Source organism: Olea europaea, unplaced genomic scaffold (assembly GCF_002742605.1).
Source record: "Olea europaea var. sylvestris unplaced genomic scaffold, O_europaea_v1 scaffold555, whole genome shotgun sequence".
Classification (NCBI taxonomy): domain Eukaryota; kingdom Viridiplantae; phylum Streptophyta; class Magnoliopsida; order Lamiales; family Oleaceae; genus Olea; species Olea europaea.
Window position 1 is genome coordinate 290,738 of NW_019263883.1, and position 20,290 is coordinate 311,027.

The 20,290-nt window shown below is 32.3% G+C and overlaps 2 protein-coding genes across 3 annotated transcripts; one reads left to right on the top strand and one right to left on the bottom strand.

Moving 5' to 3' along the window:
- Window positions 1-10,068: 10,068 nt before the first annotated feature.
- Window positions 10,069-15,584, top strand: LOC111389064 (S-adenosyl-L-methionine-dependent tRNA 4-demethylwyosine synthase). 2 transcript variants are annotated; one of them, XR_002701671.1, is made up of 8 exons: window positions 10,069-11,073; window positions 11,552-11,667; window positions 11,851-12,026; window positions 13,409-13,599; window positions 13,724-13,810; window positions 14,605-14,685; window positions 14,818-15,050; window positions 15,149-15,584. XR_002701671.1 is itself a non-coding variant. In XM_023013920.1 (8 exons), the coding sequence occupies exons 1-8, from the start codon at window positions 10,174-10,176 to the stop codon at window positions 15,287-15,289; spliced, it is 1,980 nt and encodes a 659-aa protein (XP_022869688.1). In that variant the 5' UTR covers window positions 10,070-10,173; the 3' UTR covers window positions 15,290-15,584. The 2 variants fall into 2 exon arrangements, 1 of the variants encoding a protein (XP_022869688.1); XM_023013920.1 differs by having other exon boundaries at window positions 10,070-11,073; window positions 14,605-14,762; window positions 14,840-15,050.
- Window positions 15,585-15,727: 143 nt separating this feature from the next.
- On the bottom strand, window positions 15,728-16,796 carry LOC111389065. The gene has a single exon (XM_023013921.1). The coding sequence runs from the start codon at window positions 16,257-16,259 to the stop codon at window positions 15,948-15,950; it is 312 nt and encodes a 103-aa protein (XP_022869689.1). The 5' UTR covers window positions 16,260-16,796; the 3' UTR covers window positions 15,728-15,947.
- Between the last annotated feature and the right edge of the window lie 3,494 nt (window positions 16,797-20,290).

Here is a 20,290-nt window from a genome sequence, read left to right on the forward strand (position 1 = left end):
TTTTGTTTTTTTTTTCTTTTAAATTTTTTATTAATATTAAATTTTAAAAAAATTAAATACATCTAAATATTTACTTAAAAATGCTGAAGTTAATTTTTTTTTTATCTATAAATAGCTTTTACAGTTATAGGTTTTTTTATTACTTTTAAATAATTTGATTTTTTTACTTATAAGTAACTATTTACATTTTAGATAGTGTAATTTTTTTATTATTATTTAATTTAAAAAACTAAATATATCTAAATATTGATACTTAAAAAATTTTAAGTTAATATTTTTTTACTTATAAATAGCTTTTACAATTATAAGAGAATGATGAATTAATATTTTTTTACTTCTAAGTCACTATTTAAAATGTAAAAAGTTGTTTATAAGTAAAAAAAAAAAAAATCACTTCAAGTTATTTAAAAGTAATAAAAAATCTATAATTGTAAAAGTTATTTATAGATAAAAAAAAATATTAACTTCAACATTTTTAAGTAAATATTTAGATATATTTAATTTTTTAAAATTAAATATTAATAAAAAATTACTATAAAGGAGATTTTTATTTCTATTTAAAAAATTTTCAATATTAATTTTTTTATATTTAAAATTTTTTCAATTTTTTTCTATTGGTGAAAGTGGAAATTACTTTTTTTTTTTTGCACAAAACTGGATTGTTCATTTTTCTCACGTGCGTTTTCACATTCAATTGGTTTCAAATGAGTTTGGTCAAAGTTGTTTGATTTTTTTATTATATTATAAAAAAATATAAAGTAATATGTCATTTATCACTCTTTCAAGTCATTCATTCTCCCTCCTTCAATTCAATCGATTTCTGTCTAAAAGTTCAGCTTTCAGGTACGAAAAAAAATCTCCAAATTCTTGTTTCTTTTTGTGGGGAAGAAAAAAACATCGCACAGTCCTAATCTCAATCGTAGGGAAGAAAATCATAGAATTTGTGACGATTATCTTTGGGTATGTTTTTGCAATTTTTTTTTTTTTTTTTTTTTAGTTTAAGGTATGTGGTTTTTATTTCCGTGTATAGATGAAAATCTAGCTTGACTCATATTTCTCTACCCAGATGTGACGTATATTCTTGTCTCTGTATATACGTGAAAATCTAACTGGAGTTTTATTTTTTTTTTGGATATGGTTATGAAGTTTATGTTTTTGTTGGGTGTTTGCTTTCTTGTGGATTTATTTCTTATTTTCTTCGACTTTATTTAACGTAATATATGTTTTTTTTTTAGTGTGTAAAAGTTAGCTATGTCTTTTTTCTTTACCCTTATCTATTTGAGAAGTTTAAATTTTTTTGATAATTGTTTTTTATATTTAATGAGGCTTACAAGAGTTTGCTTTGGGTATGTTTGGAGTTTTTTTGGTCCAGTTAATAGTGTTTACAGTTTCGTTGTTGTTTGCATTTGTAAAAAGGATTGTTGATTTGTTAAGTAGTTTAAAGACGCATGTATCACTCATTTGCAGTTGTTTAATGAGAGAAAATATGTCCAACCTATAAAGATAAAAGAATTAAAAAGAAAAAGAAATTTATAATATGAACAAAACAAACTTACAAAAATATTATGTAATTAAACAAATTAAAGTTACAAAAATGAAACAAAGAATATATTGATATTATTTAATTAAAATTAAAAAAAATTATCATAAAGAGAAAAGAATTAAAAATAATGTTAAATCCGAAATAAAAAAGATTATAATATGAACAAAACAAATTTAAATAAGAAAATAAGGAAAAAAATACTCTCTTTGTCCACGAAGAGATTGTCTCTTCTTTCAAAGGGAGAGTTATCTCCTTTTGAAAAGGAGAAAATGAGTGTTCTCTCCTTTTGAAAGGAGAGAAACTCTCTTTTTAATGGATGGAATTTTTTTTTATTTTTTGTTTATATTATAGATAAATTTTTTTCTCTTTAAATTTTTTTAAATTTTTTTCTCACTGAATTTAATTTTTTTAATTACTGTTTTTCTCTCTTTCAAAGGACAAATTTTTTTTATTGAAAATTTTATCAATTTAAATTTGTTCAATGTAAAATTATTTCATTTTTTCTACTGGTGGAAATTACTGATTAATTTATTTTTTAAAATTTTTTGTTCTTATTATAGATAAATTTTTTTCTATTTAATTTTTTTAAAATTCTTTTCTCTTTATGATTGAATTTAATTTTTTCAATTATTGTTTTTCTCTCCTTCAAAGAATAAATTTTTTTCTATTCAAAATTTTTTCAATATAAATTTGTTTAATTTAAAATTATTTCAATTTTTTCTACATGTTGAAATTACTATTTTTCTTTGCACAAAGTTGAACTGTTCATTTTTGTCATTACTATATTGAATTATTTAATTTCAAAATTAATATCACAAATAGCTTATCTCAAATGATTATTTTTATAACTAATTCATTCGCTTCTTCTTTAAACACTAAACTCATATCAACATTAAAAATGCTAATTTGGCGTTCAAAATAATCCAACCCGTGAATTGCACGAGCGATAGACTAGTCTTATTAATAAAGAGAGATAACTTGATTTTACTTCTTTTTTAGGGTATTCTTGATTCAATATTTGTTAATCTCAATAATCAGAAGATGATTTAGCCAAATGAGTTCTTCAATTCCACTTCTGGATCTCCCTTAACTTCTAATCTTTACTGTTAAATCTTCACTATCTGTTGCTACTCCCATTGTTTTACCTCTCATAGATTTTCCAGTTAGATTTCAGATAAAAGTTGATGTCTAACAAGATTTTGTCTTCCAGATAAACACACTCCACATAAAGTTGACAGCAACTGTAAATTAGGGCTTGTGTTTTTGTATTTGTTGTTGGAAAATAAGGGGTTGGAGAAGAAACAACAAGGTTGGAGAAGAAACAATAACAAAATTATAGAAACAAAATAAATAGAAATCACGAAATACGTCAAGAACGAATTTGAGGCTTGAACACGGGATTGTTGTCATCAAACTATATTTGCCCCCTCTCGGGATTGAATGTGATGCTTAAGGGTCTTGGCAAACGGTTTGTAGAATTATATCAAGTCTTGTAAAGAATTTAACACCAAAGCACAAGTGCAATCCTCCAAAGTTTAAGAACACAAAGGAAGATCTTGAATATGAATGTAAATCAATAGTTTGATTCAATATGGAATGATATATGGATCTCAAGATATTTTCAATGATTCTAATTAATGTTTGTATTGATCATTCATCACCTATTTATAGGTTTCAATCAATGCATCACGAAATGGTGCCAAAACAAGATGAAAAGTGGCAACTTTTAATCCAAAACGGCTCCGAAGTTTCAAATTGAAAAATCAGCTAACGGCTATTTTTTAATACTGTGTACACATAGTATAAACTATGCGTACGCATAGTAGAAGCAAAATTTAATTTTGATTTTGCCAAAACACATCTCGCTTACGCACAAGAATAAGTCCGTGCGTACGCATAGGCAAAAATTCAAAATTTTCATTTTTCAATTTCTTTTGATTCTACCAATTCTTCAATTGAGCCCAACAATTAGTCCATTATCATTTCATTGATTTTGAATAAATATTAAACTATCCCCCACTTGTTCAAAATCAATACGATCACATATTCAAAAAGACAACACTTATGCATAAGGATTAGATATCTTTCGATTTGAATCTAACCTTAGTGTAATTCAAACAAAGTAAAGTCGGAATTAGAGGTAGCATGGAAGTTTTGAACCAATTATTCCTCGTGACAATACCATTAAGAACACACACATAAATATCACGTGTTCTCAAGTTCCTCAACTCGCTTAGCGCTTTTATGGCCTTCAGCTCATCCTATTCGACAAACTTTTAAGAGAGAAACTCCAACTCTCTATTGAGGTGGCACCACCTCGAAGTTAGTCTAGGTGAAGTTCTTTCAGTACCTTTGTTACTTTTAGAGGCACTTGTGTTTTAGCACTGAACTTCATTAAGAATTTTAAGCTCAACCCTCACTTCAATAACAACCGGCATTATTTAATTAGGATAGGATCATTGCGGATTTGAATAATGCTGCAACAATTCACATATCGAATGACTTGTTGTTACCTTTTGACCCCGTGGATTACTTTTTAAGTAATGACAGGTAGTGTTGCCGTCATGGATGGACCTTTTTAGTTAAAAAGTTTCAACCCCATCCTACTCGAAGTAGATGCTACTAAATCTCTATTTAGTGCTTTAGTTAAAGGATTCGCTAAATTCTCAATTGACCTTACATAATTTAGGGAAATTATTCCATCTTTGATTAATTTCCTTATGTAGTCATGTCTCAGACTCATATGTCTAGATTTTTCATTGTATACCTCGTTATATGTCTTTTCTAACGTGGCTTGACTATCACACATGATAGGTATTGAAAAGATATTATACGATCCCACAGGTATCTCATATAAGAGATCCTTAAGCCACTCAACCTCTTTCCCGGCATCCGATAAAGCTACAAATTCAGATTCCATGGTCGAGTGTGTCATACATGTTTGTTTCTTTGATTTCCAAGAAACAACAACTCCTCCAAGAGTGAATACTCAACCCGAAGTGAATTTATTTTCACCCATGCTAGATATCCAACTAGCATTGGTAAATCTTTCCAATATCATCGAGAATTTAATATATTGTAGGCCCAAGTTCTTCGTTTTCTTTAAGTATCCAAGAACTCTCAAAATAGCCTTCCAATGATCATTACTCGGATTGCTAGTAAATCTACTAAATTTACTTATTGCATAAGTTATATCCGATCTTGTGCATTGAACAGTATACATAAGACTCCCTATAACACTTGCATATTCCAATTGAGCAATCGCCCTTCCATCATTCTTTATTAGTTTTGAACTTGGATCAATCGGGGTACTACATTCCTTTATGTTCAAATGTTTGAACTTATTTATCACATTCTCAATATAATGATAGTAACCCCCACTAGTCTTTGTGACTTTGATGCCTAAAATGGTATCCACTTGTCCAAAATCTTTCATCTTGAATGCGGAAGAAAGAAACCTCTTTATTTCTTCTATTCCGTCCATGTGATTACTCATAATCAGCATGTCGTCAACATACAAGCATATAAATGTCATATAATCATCACAAACTTTAGAATATAAACATTTATCAATGCTATTATGTTTAAACTCGAATGATATTATTGTTAAGTTAAACTTCTCATGCCATTTCTTTGGTGCTTGCTTCAGACCATATAAAGATTTCTCCAACTTTCACACTTTATGTTCATTTCTAGGTAGGGCAAACCCTTCGGGTTGTTCAATATAGACCTCCTCATCGAGATCTCCGTTTAGGAATTCCGTCTTGACATCCATTTGATGAACATGCAAGTTATATATTGAAGCCAAAGCGAATAATATCCTAATCGATGTTATTCTAGCTACCGATGCATAAGTATCAAAATAGTCGATTCCTTCCTTTTGTCGATATCTTTTGACTACTAATCTAGACTTGAAGGTGTTTAAGGATCCATCAACATTGTATTTTATCCTAAATACCCATTTGCATCCAATAGGCTTGGATCCCGGTGGTAAATCAACAAGCTCCCAAGTATTATTGGACATTATCGAATCCATTTCGTCCTTAATTGCATCTTTCCAAAATGTGCTATCACGAGAAGCCATAACTTCTTTATAAGTCTTAGGGTCCATTTCTACTTGTAGAAAAAAAGGAATTGTTCTCACAACATTCAACTCATTTCCCTCTACTAAGTAAAAGGAGATAAGTTGAAAATCAATTTCATCCGATCCCAAAAACTTCTCAACTCGAATTCGCTTGCTTCTTCATGGTTCACTAGATTCATCAACATCCTTAGAAGATATTTCATCATGTGTTCCACATGAGTTAGGGATATTTTCAAGATTTTCCCTCAATTCATTATCCGAAGATAACGAATCCTCAAAGAACTCCACATTGTTGGATTTGATAATCACATTTGACTCCAAATTTAGTAATCTATAAGATTTGCTATTGTTTGCATATCCAACAAAGGCATATTTAATGCCTCTTGGACCCAATTTGGTCCTATTCGGATTCGTGTTCTTGCAATAGCCAAGACACCCACACTTTGAAGATCCAATGTTCGATTTTCTTCCTTTCCACAATTCATAAGGAGAAACCTTAGCATATTTTGAAGGAATCCTATTAAGTATTCTACATGCACTTAATAAAGTTTCACCCCACAAGTTAAATGACAATTTAGCATGAATAAGCATGACATTTATCATTTATACAAATATTTTATTTTTTCTTTCAGTCAAGCCGTTTTGTTTGGGTGTCCTGGGTGCAGAACATTGATGAATAATTTCATGTTGTTCACAAAACAAATTAAAATCATTGAAAAAGTATTCACCACCTCTACACTCCTTAAAATTTTAATTTTCTTTTCTAGATAATTTTCAACCTCATTCTTGTATGTCTTAAACATGTCGAATGCTTCACTTTTATGTTTTATCAAATAAACATAAGTATATCTAGAAAAGTCATCTATAAAAGTTATAAAATATTTATTTCCACCTCTAGTTAATATACCATTAAGTTCACATATACCAGTATGAATTAATTCTAAAATAGTAGAGGTTCCCTTAACACTTTGATATGGTTTTTTAATCAGTTTAGATTCTACACATATTTTGCATTTATGTTAATAATTTTCATCATATGAGATCAAGTCATATTTTTTCATGTGTTTCATTGTATATCTACCAACATGACCTAATCTAGTATGCCATAATGAAAATAAATTCATAACATAAGCAAAATTACTTTTATTCATTTCATTGTCAACGGTACATAATTTGACAATTCCTTCACACGAATAGCCTTTTCCAACAAACTTCCCATTAAGGGATAGTACAAGTTTGCCAGACTCATAAATACATTTGATGCCCGATTTTTCCAAGAGATTGCCACTAACTAGGTTCCTATTCATATCCGGAATATGTAGTACATTAGTTAGAGTAATGGTTTTCCCGGAAGTGAAGATAATGTCTACACTTCCTTTTCCAAACACCTTAGACCGCATCTCGTTACTCATTTGAATCTCTTGTTCTCCATCCACTTTTTGATAAGTTTTGAACAAAGATTTATTATATGATATATGTACCGTAGCACAAGCATCATACCACCACCAGGGAACATTTCCTTTGATTGTGTTTACTTCACTTATGGTGGCCACAATTTTGTCATCTTGGATGGAATTTACTTTGGCCTTGAAGTTATTTTGTTTTCGATGCCTACAATCCTTGACATAGTGACCAGATTTTCCACACACGAAGCAACTTCCTTTTGTCTTCTTCTTGAACTTGTTAAAGTTCATAGAAGGCTTCCTTTTGTTAGATTTTGCCGGCGGTTCTATTTTTTCCACAGCATTTGCTTTAGAAGAGCCCTCATGAGAATTTTCAGTTTTATCACGTATTTTCGAATCCTCTTCGATTCGAAGATACTTTTGCAATTGTTTCAAAGAATAATTTTCAGAACTATGCATGATCTTCTTCCGGTATCCTTTCCAAGTTTCGAGAAGTTTGGCAATTTTAACCCCCACTTGAAAGGTTTCCGGTATATCAATTTTCACCGCTTTTAATTTGTTGACAATCACTTGCAACTCATGCACTTGGGGAAAAAGAGGGATATTTCCTAAGAATTTAAAATCAAAATATTTAGAAATCAAAAATTTCTTTGTACATTCTTCTTCCGCCTTGTACTTACTCTCCAGTGATTCCCAGATTTCTTTCGCCGAAGTCGTATTGGTGTATAGATCATACAAACGATCCGACAATGCATTCAAGATGTGGCCACGGCAAATCAATCCATCTTCTTGGCATTTTTGTCTTTCGGTCTTGATTGCTTCGGATTCTCCATTCGTTGGTTCCGGTAAAGGCGCTAAATCTAGATCAAAAATATAAAAAATCTTCAACGCCGTTAGGAGGAATTTCAACTTGTCTTGCCACTGCGTGAAGTTAGTCCCATCAAAACGATCAAATCTAACCAGATCTTGATTCATGAGTTTGATGGTTGGCATAATTGTATCATTCTCCATCGCAGGATATAGTTTGAGATTGTTGAAAAATAAGGGGTTGGAGAAGAAAGAACAAGGCTGGAGAAGAAACAACAACAAAATTATAGAAACAAAATGAATACAAATCACGAAATACGTCAAAAACGAATTTGAGGCTTGAACACGGGATCGTTGTCCTCAAACTATATTTGCCCCCTCTCGAGATTGAATGAGATGTTTAAGGGTTTTGACAAACGGTTTGTAGGATTATATCAAGCCTTGTAAAGAATTTAACACCAAAGCAAAAGTGCAATCCTCCAAAACTTTAAGAACACAAAGGAAGATCTTGAATATGAATGTAAATCAATAGTTTGATTCAATATGAAATGATATATGGATCTCAAGATGTTTTCAATGATTCTAATTAATATTTGTATTGATCATTCATCACCTATTTATAGGTCTAAATCAATGCATCACGAAATGGTGCCAAAATAAGATGAAAAATGGCAATTTTAATTCAAAACGGCTCCGAAGTTTCAAATTGAAAAATCAGCCAACGACTATTTTTTAACACCGTGTGTACGCATAGTATAAACTGTGTGTACGCATAGTAGAAGCAAACTTTAATTCTGCCAAAATACATCTCGCGTACGCACAAGAATAAGCTTGTGCTTACGCATAGGCAAAAAATAAAAATTTTCATTTTTCAATTTCTTTTGGTTCTACCAATTCCACAGTTGAGCCCAACAATTAGTCCATTATCATTCCATTGATTTTGAACAAATATTCAACATTTGTTTGGTCTGTGTTCTCAAAATTTTCTGTTACCTCTTAAAGGGAAAGTTTTGATGACATTGCTGAACCAGCATCTAGTTAATAGAGATACTACTATAAGCAGGGTTGGACCCGAAAATCTTTATTTTTTGACAGAAGCAGAATACTGACATATTTCGCAACATAGTATACTAAGTTGTTGAGTGTGATTGTTGACATCTGGAGAAAAGGGGAAATCATTTTTGTAGCAGCAAAGATGATCATGTATCTCTTACTTTATTTCATCAAATAGAAAAAAAAAAAAAAAAAAAAAAAATTCCGTATCCTTAGTACAAGCTTGTGTATTTGAATATCGACGATTTTCTATTGAAGTTTCGTGGTTATGATAGATATGGAATTCATATCGTTACGGTAAAAAATATACTGAAGAAGGGAGGTTGAAATCTTTTTAATAATCTCCGGATCTAAACCACGGAAAAGATCAAATATAAAATGCGTTTACAGTGAAGATACAAGAAATTTTGACTGATAAAGGTAAAACACGACTTGTACATAGTATAATGCGATTATAGTTGCAATGAACCAAACCCAAAAAAATTAGGATAAAGATGTATGTACACACAAGGGGGTTACCAAATGATTTACACCCCCTCACAAACATGCGGGTCTCACTTGTTATTAAATAATTCGAGCTGTGGTTCCCACTTTATGTTGTGAATAGTGTGTAAAAGATTGTGTAAAATATTGTGTACATGTAGTATGATCCAAAAAAATTAAGGGTGCGTTTGATTACAAGTAGGAAAATTACATGGAAAGAAAATGAATTCCAAGGAATTGAATTACCTAGAAATTGTTTTCATGGAAATTGTAAATTATTGTGTTTGATTGTATAAATTTTTCACGTGAAAAATGTTGAAGTAAAAGTATTTTTTGATGTTCGTTTGACTTTGTTTTACGTGAAAATTGTCAATTTCAGGGATATCCTCTTTTACAATTATTCCTAAAATTTGTTCCTATTGCCAACAATTAAAAAATAAATAAAAAAAGCAAAAAAAAAAGAAAAAAAAAGGTGGAAAACCAAAAACCACCTATCCCCTAGGAAAAAAAAGGTGGAAAATCACGCTTTAAGGTGTTGTACCTAGAAATTCATGGAAAATCAATTCCCTGGAAAATTTTGTCAATCAAACAGGCCAAAAGTGGAAGTTAGAATTCGAATTCCAAGTTCCATGGAAAATTTTGTGCAATCAAACGGGGCCTAAAAGAAGAAACGCATCCTATATCTCACGCGTGGAAGAAGAGATTCGAAAAGAGCCATGGCACCTAAAATCCCTCCTATGAAGCATCAAACTCTCCCATAATTTCCCTTAAACCCCCGGCCTTTCTCATCAAATCCTACTATGTCCCTCTCATCTCCACCTACGCACCTCAAGCTCCTCACCGTCCTCTCCGCCACAGCCACTCTCTACTTCCTCTACAAATCTCGCCACCGCTACAGCCGCCTCCTGACGCGCCTCCGCCAAACCCTCAATAAACCCTCCGGCCAAAACCCTAATTCGAGTTTCAACAAAGGCAAACTTTTCTTCATTTCTCAAACCAACACTTCCAAAACCCTAGCCCAACGCCTCCACGCGAATTTATTGCTTAATGACCTCGACTTTGATCTTGTTGACCCCCAGGATTATGAACCTGAGGATATATGTAAAGAAACATTGGTCTTGATTGTTGCTTCTACTTGGGAAAATGGTGGATCCCCTGAAAATGGAAACTTTTTGGTAAATTGGTTAGCCGAGAGTGCTGATGATTTCAGAGTCGGGGCGCTTCTGCTTAGGAACTGTAAATTTGCAGTTTTTGGGATCGGGAGTAGTAGTTATGGGGAGACCTTTAATGCTGTGGCGAGGGACATTTCTGTTAAATTACGGAAGCTTGGGGCAGCGGATTTGGTGGATTTGGGGGAGGGGGACGTTGATGAAGGTAATTTGGATGAGGTGTTTGAGAGGTGGAGTGAGAGAATTGTTGGGATTTTGAAGGGCAATTTAGGAGAAAATAAAGCCCTTAATGGGAATTATGGGGTTGGGAATGAAAGTGAAGGTGAAGTTGAGTTTAGTGAGGAGGAAGACGAGGAGGAGGATGGGGAGGGAGATAATGGTATTGTTGATTTAGAGGATATAGTGGGGAAAGCTCCATCACGAAAGTCGATTGTGGGACCTAAAACTAATGGAAAAGTTGAGAATGGAGAAGTACTGAATGGAGGGAAAGAAATGGTGACCCCAGTGATTCGGGCAAGTTTAGTGAAGCAGGTAGAGTTTTTGAGTTTTTGAAATAACCGTTTCTAATGAATTAGAAAGTCTGAATGTGTTAACTGTTGTTCTGCATTCACTGATTATTTGTTTTTACTTTTTACCTCTTTGATTATACGCTAGAATGTTAGATGTAAAGTTTTTTTGGGTATATTGAAAACAACTGTTGTGTTTAACACATTGTCCTTAAATTGCAGTCGTCAGCCAGTCAGTTTTCTCTATGTCATCTGATTACTCATGCTTATTCCAAAGAATTATTGTTTATGGCGTCTGGATCTATCATTTATTCGATGGAAAATATTGTTCGCTATTCTCCAGATAAAAGTCGGAATATGGTTCTTTTCAGTTTTGTTTATGTGATTCATAATCATGAGTTATTGATAAACTGCTGCATCTCAATTTTCTTGATCTAATTGATAGATTGATTCACTTTTTATTTTACGTTATCATTTGGTCTTTAATCAGATGATTTTTACAGGGGTATAAAATCATTGGTTCCCATAGTGGGGTTAAACTTTGTAGATGGACCAAGTCTCAGCTTAGGGGACGTGGAGGTTGCTATAAGCACTCATTTTATGGCATCGAGAGTCACAGGTTTAGATTAGTTTTTCTTATATTATTACCTATGTAGCATTAACCATTTAAAAGTTTTGTAAGCTCTAAAGATTTTGTTTTCTGAGATGTACATTTTCCCATTAATGGTCTATCATTTCTAATCATTGTTATTTCCCTAGCCGTTATTTCATATTTCTAACGCGGGTACATGAATATCACTAGGTGCATGGAGGCAACCCCAAGTTTAGCATGTGCAAACAAATGTGTTTTTTGTTGGAGACATCACACAAATCCTGTAGGGAAAAGCTGGCGGTGGAAGATGGATGATCCAATAGTTATTGTCGATACTGCCATTGATTTGCATACGAAAATGATAAAGCAAATGAAAGGAGTTCCAGGTAGGTTTGGGAATTTTCATATGTACTATTATATTTATTTAGCCTTTATTTGAGCCACATTATTTTCACAAGAATTCATTTTTGAATAGTGAATTGATGGGAAATGTGTGGTTAAAAAATAAAGAAAAGTTTTGGATTTGCGTGGAATATTATTTTATTGAAGAATGTGTGGTTGAAATGATATCAAATAACTACTTAAAAATGTATTTTTTTGAAAAAATGTGGGTCAAACAAGGGCCTTAGGCTTTTTAATCAAGCAAATGACCTTGCTCACAATGAAAATTGTTTTGGAAGTGAATGGTCTAGTAGGTTAGACAGTCATATGTAGTGGAACAGGAGAAACAAAATTCATTAAGGTGTGTTTGATTACAAACATAAAATTTATATGGAAATTGTCAATTAAATGTATTTGATTGATTTTATTTTTAATCTAGAAAATGTTATACTTGTCCCTTTTTAATTGGTAGATAGATGGGAGAGACAGGGAGTGGATGAGGGAGAAATGGATAATGAATTAATTGGAAAATAAAAAATTACTGCTCCTAAAAAACATATTTTCCTTGTTTTCAAAGAAAATATGATCACGTAACCAAAAGTTAAAAATTATTTTTCATGGAAAAAATATCAATCAAACAGCACAAAAGTAAGAATTTGGGTGAAAAAATGACATTTTCATGGAAAATATTGGCAATCAAGAGCACTCTAAGTATTATGGACATTTTAGAAGACGATCAGTTGAATAACTGTTGCATATTTAAATGTACATGAGGACAAGTGTTAAGGTCCTGGAATGGGTTGAATTCTAGGAGAAGACAGCTGCAAATCGGGAAGTAAAAAATAATAATAATAATATTTCAGCCTTCAGGAATGGGATCTTATATACTGTGAGGTGGAGTTGGATAGGTGGAGCATATTAGATTTTACATGCTCTAGCGTGTCAATTACTTCTTTTCTTCATATTGATTGAACATCTCTCTTCAGTTATTTTTTAGGGCCTGTTTGTGCCTCTTTAATTTCAAAAAGTGTATTATGGAGTAGTGATTGATGTTGAAACGTGTGGTTAAAAAAGAATTAAAAGTTTTTTATTTATGTGTAATATTATTTTAATAAATAATGTGTGGTTGAAAATAAGTACTGTAGAAAAAATAATGTGGTAGAATGGTTGACAAACAAAGGATTCACACCTATGTTTTACAAATTGAGTGGGATCCCTTATTTGTTCTATTTGGGATCAGGGACCCAAAAAAATAAAAAGAGAGAGAGAGAGAGAGATGTATGCTTGCTTTGTTTTGGTCATGATATTTTATACCTTATGAGCAATGAGCAGGTTGGCAATATGCTGTGCCATGTTTGATAACTGTTTGGGGTATTTATGACTGCAGGAGTAAAAGTAGAGCGATTGTCAGAGGGTCTTTCTCCAAGACATTGTGCCTTGTCTCTTGTTGGTGAGCCTATCATGTACCCAGAGATTAACTCACTTGTAGATGAGTTGCACCGGCGGCGAATCTCGACTTTTCTCGTAACAAATGCTCAGTTTCCTGATAGGATTAAGATGCTGAAACCTATCACGCAGGTCTGCATACTTTTGGAGTATGTTGTTATTGATTAATATTAGTTTACTACTGATTAATATATTCTTTAAAGTGCATTATAGTTTTGAATATAATGTTTAACTGGTTTCTATTTGTATCATCTAGTTGTATGTTAGTGTAGATGCTGCAACAAAGGATAGCTTGAAGGCAATTGATAGACCACTCTTCGGGGACTTTTGGGAGCGATTTGTTGTAAGTAGCTTCCTAATTAGGAAGAATTTCCCAGTTATTTCTGTCTTATTATTATTATTTTCTATTTTTAAACTATTGGGCTTTATTGACGCTTGCTTAGAAGCAAAAGGAGGGTGAGGCATTTAAAACTATAATTAATTTAGTTCATTTTTTTCCATTGAAAACCATTAAATGATATCAAGAAATGTTAAATAGTTGGAAAAAAAAATATAAAAATAAAAATTGGACAACTTGCAACGATGTTCTTCTAAACTAATATGTAACTATTTAAATGATTTCTTTACTGAGCCCGAGGGCAAATGGAGTAAGCATTACAATTACTTCACCGTTATAGTGATACTCTTTAAGTGCTTTCTGTGAACTGCCAGTCAAAAAAGAAACTCTAGATGTCCCTATCTTTGCTTTTTGGCCACGATAAGTTTAGAACTTTCTAGTTCATACAAATATTTATGACGGTCTAAATTTCCTGTAAAATGATTTTGGTCCTTGTAGCTATTACCACAAGAAGCGATCAACTTACCAGTTCTCTTTTTCCACTGAGTGCATGTTTTTACTTTGTTTATTATTACACATCATTGTACTATGTTCACTGTCTCAACATGAATTTTGTAGTTGCTATATGTTAGTGATTATGGCTTTCTTAATTGCATCACATATGAATTTGTATGTGGCCGGGGGATAATTCCCATGACTTGTTAAGTTACTGTTTGCATTCTGAAGTTTGCAGATCTCTCAACTTTAGTCGAACATTTGTCATAGCAAGTCTATTTTGACTTATTCTGAAATAATGCCAGGATTCTTTGCAAGCTCTCAAGGAGAAGCAGCAGCGAACTGTCTATCGCTTGACCCTGGTTAAAGGATGGAACACAGAGGATGTAGATGCTTATTCTAACCTCTTTGTTATCGGAGATCCTGATTTTATTGAAATTAAAGGAGTTACATATTGTGGATCGTAAGTTTTGCATTTTTCATTTACTTATATCACTTCATGTTTGCTCTGATTACAGAACATGGAGAACTCTGTAACAGGTCAGCAACTTCTAAATTAACAATGGAGAATGTACCCTGGCATTCTGATGTAAAAGAATTTTCAGAAGCGTTGGCTCAAAAAAGTAATGGGGTTTACGAGGTTGCTTGCGAGCATGTGCACTCATGTTGTGTTCTACTGGCTAATGTCAACAAATTTAAAGTTAACGATCAATGGTTCACTTGGATAGACTATGACAAGTTCCATGACCTGGTTGGTGACTTCGTCTCTTTTTTTTCTTTTCTTATGAGACGTGGTATCATAGGCCTTTTTGTTCATTTTTTACTGAATCTTCACATTTTGAACTAAAGGTGGCGGCTGGAGAACCTTTCAGCAGCAAGGATTATATGGCTTCGACACCATCATGGGCAGTGTATGGAGCCGAAGAAGGTGGGTTCGATCCTGAGCAGTCACGTTTTAAGAAAGAGCGCCATCACAAATCCACCCGCTGAGCAGGTGTATTTTCAAGTTCACTTTGTGGAAGAGTTGACAGGAGTTTTGAAAGTATTCACCAATATCAAATAGCCTACAATTTTGTCTGAAATATTACGCTTTTTCCTCTTTTTTCTTTTAATAACCGGTTTTGTTGGCTTCTTTTTTCTTTCATTTGCGTAAAGGGGAGTGCGATGTTCATTCTATATAATGCTTCCCCTGTAAACTTTGGTATATTTTTCTTTACAACCCCGAAGGAGAACGCCTAAAGTAATGCCAACCTGGATTGATCAAAGTTCTGATTTATTACATTCATCTGAATGAGAAACTGTTCTCTTGGGTTGAATTGAATACTGTATCATTGCTGGTTATTGAATGAATGCATCTACAAGCATAGTTGTCAATAAATGCTCTCTTTTGAAAGTCAAAATTACACGAGTGGAAGAACACAAAGGAAATTAGAGAAATGCACAGATTCGACTATTAAAAATGCTAAACCCATCAAAAGAATAGTACCTCTTCAACATCTGAGCATAGAACAATTAAGTTACAAGATGAGCAGAATAGGGCATTCATTTGTTCATCACCTATTCTATTTTTTGACTCCAGATTTCTTGCGTCATTTTTCTTTCTAGCTTCTACCCATAAAAAGAGCAAGAAAGTACCAATTCAATTTCTTCAGCTGCTCTTTCTGGGCTTGCTTTTTCTCCTAGCTCTGCTGCTGCTGCTGCTGCTTGGAGGCTGTTGCTTTGACACTTGTGTTTCTTCAATCTGCAACTCTTCTTTTTTCTCTTCTTCTCTTTCAATAGTTTCTGCTTTATTGGATTCACCCTCTAAAACATCTTCATATTCTGCTGCTGCTGTTTTAATTTCCTCGATTTTCTCGACAATTTTCCTAGGCCTCCCTCTCTTTCTCTTCTGTTGCTGGGGCTCTTCGCTTATTGACGATTCTGCTATTGCTACTGATACCTCCTTAGTCTTCTTCATCATACAATTTTTTCTTTATGAAAAAAAACTGCCAGACTCTAAAAAACTAATAACTTCTGATTTTTCATTTTTCTATTCCAAAATATTCAGGTTCTCTATCATTTCAAGAACAAGTGGGCTGTCTCTTGCAGTTTCCTGTGGGCAGCCAGGGAGAACCAAACTCTCTTTTAGCTAATGTATTCAACTTTATCCATAAACTAAGCACCAAAAAGTTTCTTTCCCTCTACAGATAACCCAAAAAATAACACGCTCCCAATTGAACAGAATCATTTCCTTGAGAAAACCACTGATAAGCAAGGAAAAAATACATCTTTTTCCTGGCCATCAATTTTCAGATTCACTATATTCACACAGTATTTTTCTGTTTAATGCTTAGCAGAAAAATAAGACCAGCAGGGCGTGGTAATGGGGTGGGGTTGAAAATTTTGAGGTTGATGGATAGTGATAATGATGAAAAATAAGTGAGACAAGGAGTGGCTAAGGCTATCCTGCTAAACTATGACTAGAAAGGGATTAAGACTTTTATATTATTTGGGAGGAATAAGATATGTATAAACTTGTTTTCTTGTAAAGAAAATGATTTGTGGAGAGTCTATGAATATGGAGTAGGGTCAAGTCGAGCGTGTGGGGTTTCAGTTTTCAGTAAATTCTACGTGGGTGTAGGGTAGGGGTCAGAGTCTGCTGTCTGCAAATACGACGGGGTGTGGAGGGTTGGGGGTGAACAAGTACATATATGGAAGGTAAAGATACATGCACCTAATATCAACATTTGATTGCTTCCCTAATTTTATTGGTTGATTACATTTTTATTTTCATTCTGGAAAATTTTATTGGTTGATTCCCGATTATTCTATGCTTCAAAAAATAAATTTTCAGAGAATAAACATTGCATCTTTTACTAAAATTTTCTTATTCCACGTTCACACTTTATATTTTATATAATAAAACTCTCGACCATGCAAAATACACAAGATTGGAAACGTTCAATTCTCAATTATAAGATCGAGGACAATAGTTTTCAACTAAAATCAGACTCGAGTATGGGGTTCTAGGTTAAAATGCACATCTCCATTTGAGGTAGGCAAAATTATATTAGAATAAGCTATATCGTACATTTTTTTACACCCATAACGTTCGGTTTTCACAACCTTTTTTTTTTTTTTTAATAATATAACTGACCAAACTCTGTTGAATGTATAGAAAACTGGAAATGGAAAGCCTCAAGTTCAATTACATATATATATTAGAAAAGGGAAGGTAAAAAATAATAAATAAAAAGAGAAACAAAAGAGGTTTTAAACATGTCAGGGATGGCGATGGATAGGAGAGTCCCCGCCCCACCAGGAATATTCAAGAGGCAAGGTAAATACCTCTATTCATCGCTCTATTTATTTTTATATTATATATATTTTAAAATATGCTTTAAATATAAGAACATAAAAATGAAATAGGAAAATAATTTTCAGTCTAGTTCTAGGCAATAACATATTCTCTATTTTATTCCCACTACAATTCCCTGGTAAAGGTTAGGAATCTTAGCCCCGTTGTGGTTGAGCGTAGCAAGACAATGCGGGACACGGTATGTCATTCTTCGATAGTGAAGGACCCCATGCATCCATGTCAGATGCCTCCATGTACATATCAATATGCATCGCGCACATGTGCAATGTATTAAGAAATATTTCATATTGGTTAAATATCAAAATATAAATCGACATATAAACCCTTGAATTATTGCTGTTAATGAGATAAACCTTTTTTAAGATGAACTCAAATTTTAATATAATATTAGGGTCCATTGAAACTCCAATGGGCAATTCGATTCAATTAAGACAAACGAGTACAAAGAATTCAAAATTGGCTTGCTCAAATTAATCATCATCATGCATAAACATATAAAAAAATAAATCTACTGATATATAGATAATGAAAATTTTCATATCTAAGAGATTACGTATCACTAATTTTAAAACTAAGAAATAAGGTATAAAACTTCCAAAATCATATATTAATTAAATTTTATCTATGAAATAATTAATTGAAATATATTTTATAAATTAAATATACCAAGGTTACAATTCTATACAATTTGGTCATAATTTTCGAATTAATTGGTCATAAATTATTTCTAAATCACAAATTGAAAAACTTTATAGATCACGAAATTTTTCGCGATCACAAGTAAAAAAATTTAATATTATTAAGAGTTTGTTTCTTATTTAACTTCTTTGAATTTATTACCTTATAAATAGATGTCTTATTCATTGTAATTCACAACCGGATTATATGATTAAAAATTGATTTTCCTCTTGCTCTCAATTCTTCTTTTTTTTTGCACCCCCTTTCTCTTCTAGTTCCTAATTGTTCATTGTCAAATTATAGACGTCCTACATCAATTTGATATAAGAGCAATTAATCTACTTTAACCTACACCTTCGGGAAGTCAAATCTACCAGCCCTTATGAACTAACTGCTCTCATCACGAGCAGCTAGTGATGGCAATAGGACATTATTTGTATAAAAAATAGAATTTTGCCTTCCATTTTTTGTTTGTTGCTGTATGTGTTGTGATGTATATATTGTAGTGCTGGTATGTAGTAAGTGTAGATTTATTTGTGATGATCCACTGTGATCAAATATTTATTAATTGTGACAAGTTGTAACCAAACTTGTGTTAATTGTGACTATATATGTTATGGTGCTAGTCCGCAAATTTATTTGTGCTGGCCCTTTTGACCAAATCTATCTTAATTGTCATCGATTGAGATCAAATCTATCTTTATTTTTGATTGTCTGTGACCTGATCTGTCTTAATTGTGACTATATGTAATCAAATTAACAGTGACTTAGTTATATACAGTCACAAATTAGACTGATAAGGTCACAAACAGTGACATTGAATACAATTATGGTCCCAACTAGTCACAGATAACCCAAGTCAGTGATTTTAGTTATATACAAACGCTCTAAATGGTCACAAGCTTTAAATATAAACATGTTTTGTCACAAACAATCATGATTAACAGATATTTGGTTACACATGTCACTGTTAACACAAATTTGATTATATATATTCACATAACTTACTTCTTGTCACAAATTACAAAATGCATAGGTGTTAATTTATTTCACAATCATAAGTTATCAAATTAATTTGTCACGATTTATTCTCGGTCATAAATCACAAAATTTATAGGCGACAATTTATTTCACGGTCACAATTTATCAAATTAATTGATCACAAGTTATTTTTCGATTGCAAACTACAAAATTTATAAGTCATACTTATTATGGTATCAAATTACCGAGTTGATTTATCAAAATTTATTTTCGATTGTAAATCACAAAATTTATAAGTGACAACTAATTTCACCTTCACAAATTATCAAAATTAATTGATCACAATTTATATATTGCTCATGAAAAATACAAATTACAGGTCACAATTACAAATATAATCACAAATCACATATTTTTAAGTCACTTATTATTTATTGATTATAATTTTTTTTTTCATTTTATTGATCGCAATTGTCCAATAGTAGGTCACAATCGCTCTTCATCTGAATGTAGAAATACAGTAATCGTACATTGTAGGTGACCATATTTGGAAATCCAGTGCATTCAATGCTTCGTACTTGACTAGAATTATCTACTCTATCCTCATTTCCGATCGAATTAATCTTTTCTTCCACAATCATCACTGGACTCACACCACCATCCTTGTTTTAACTTCTAGCACCATGTCCATTAATAGTATTTGTGTAATTTTGGATCATCATTTGTACAATATCATCGCCAAGATGACCTAAATTCCCACCACTTCCAATACTACAATCACCAAAAGGAGTCACATTCTCCCCACCACTAGATTACTACCTGACATAAATTTAAAGCATAGTATCATTAGACATGTTTCTTCAGAATAAATCTATCAATACATTTGATGCCAAGCTGGATTAACTACCATGGTAAATATCATGAGCAACTAGTGATGGCAATGCCCTTTAATCCACGAGCTCGGCTCGTTGCCC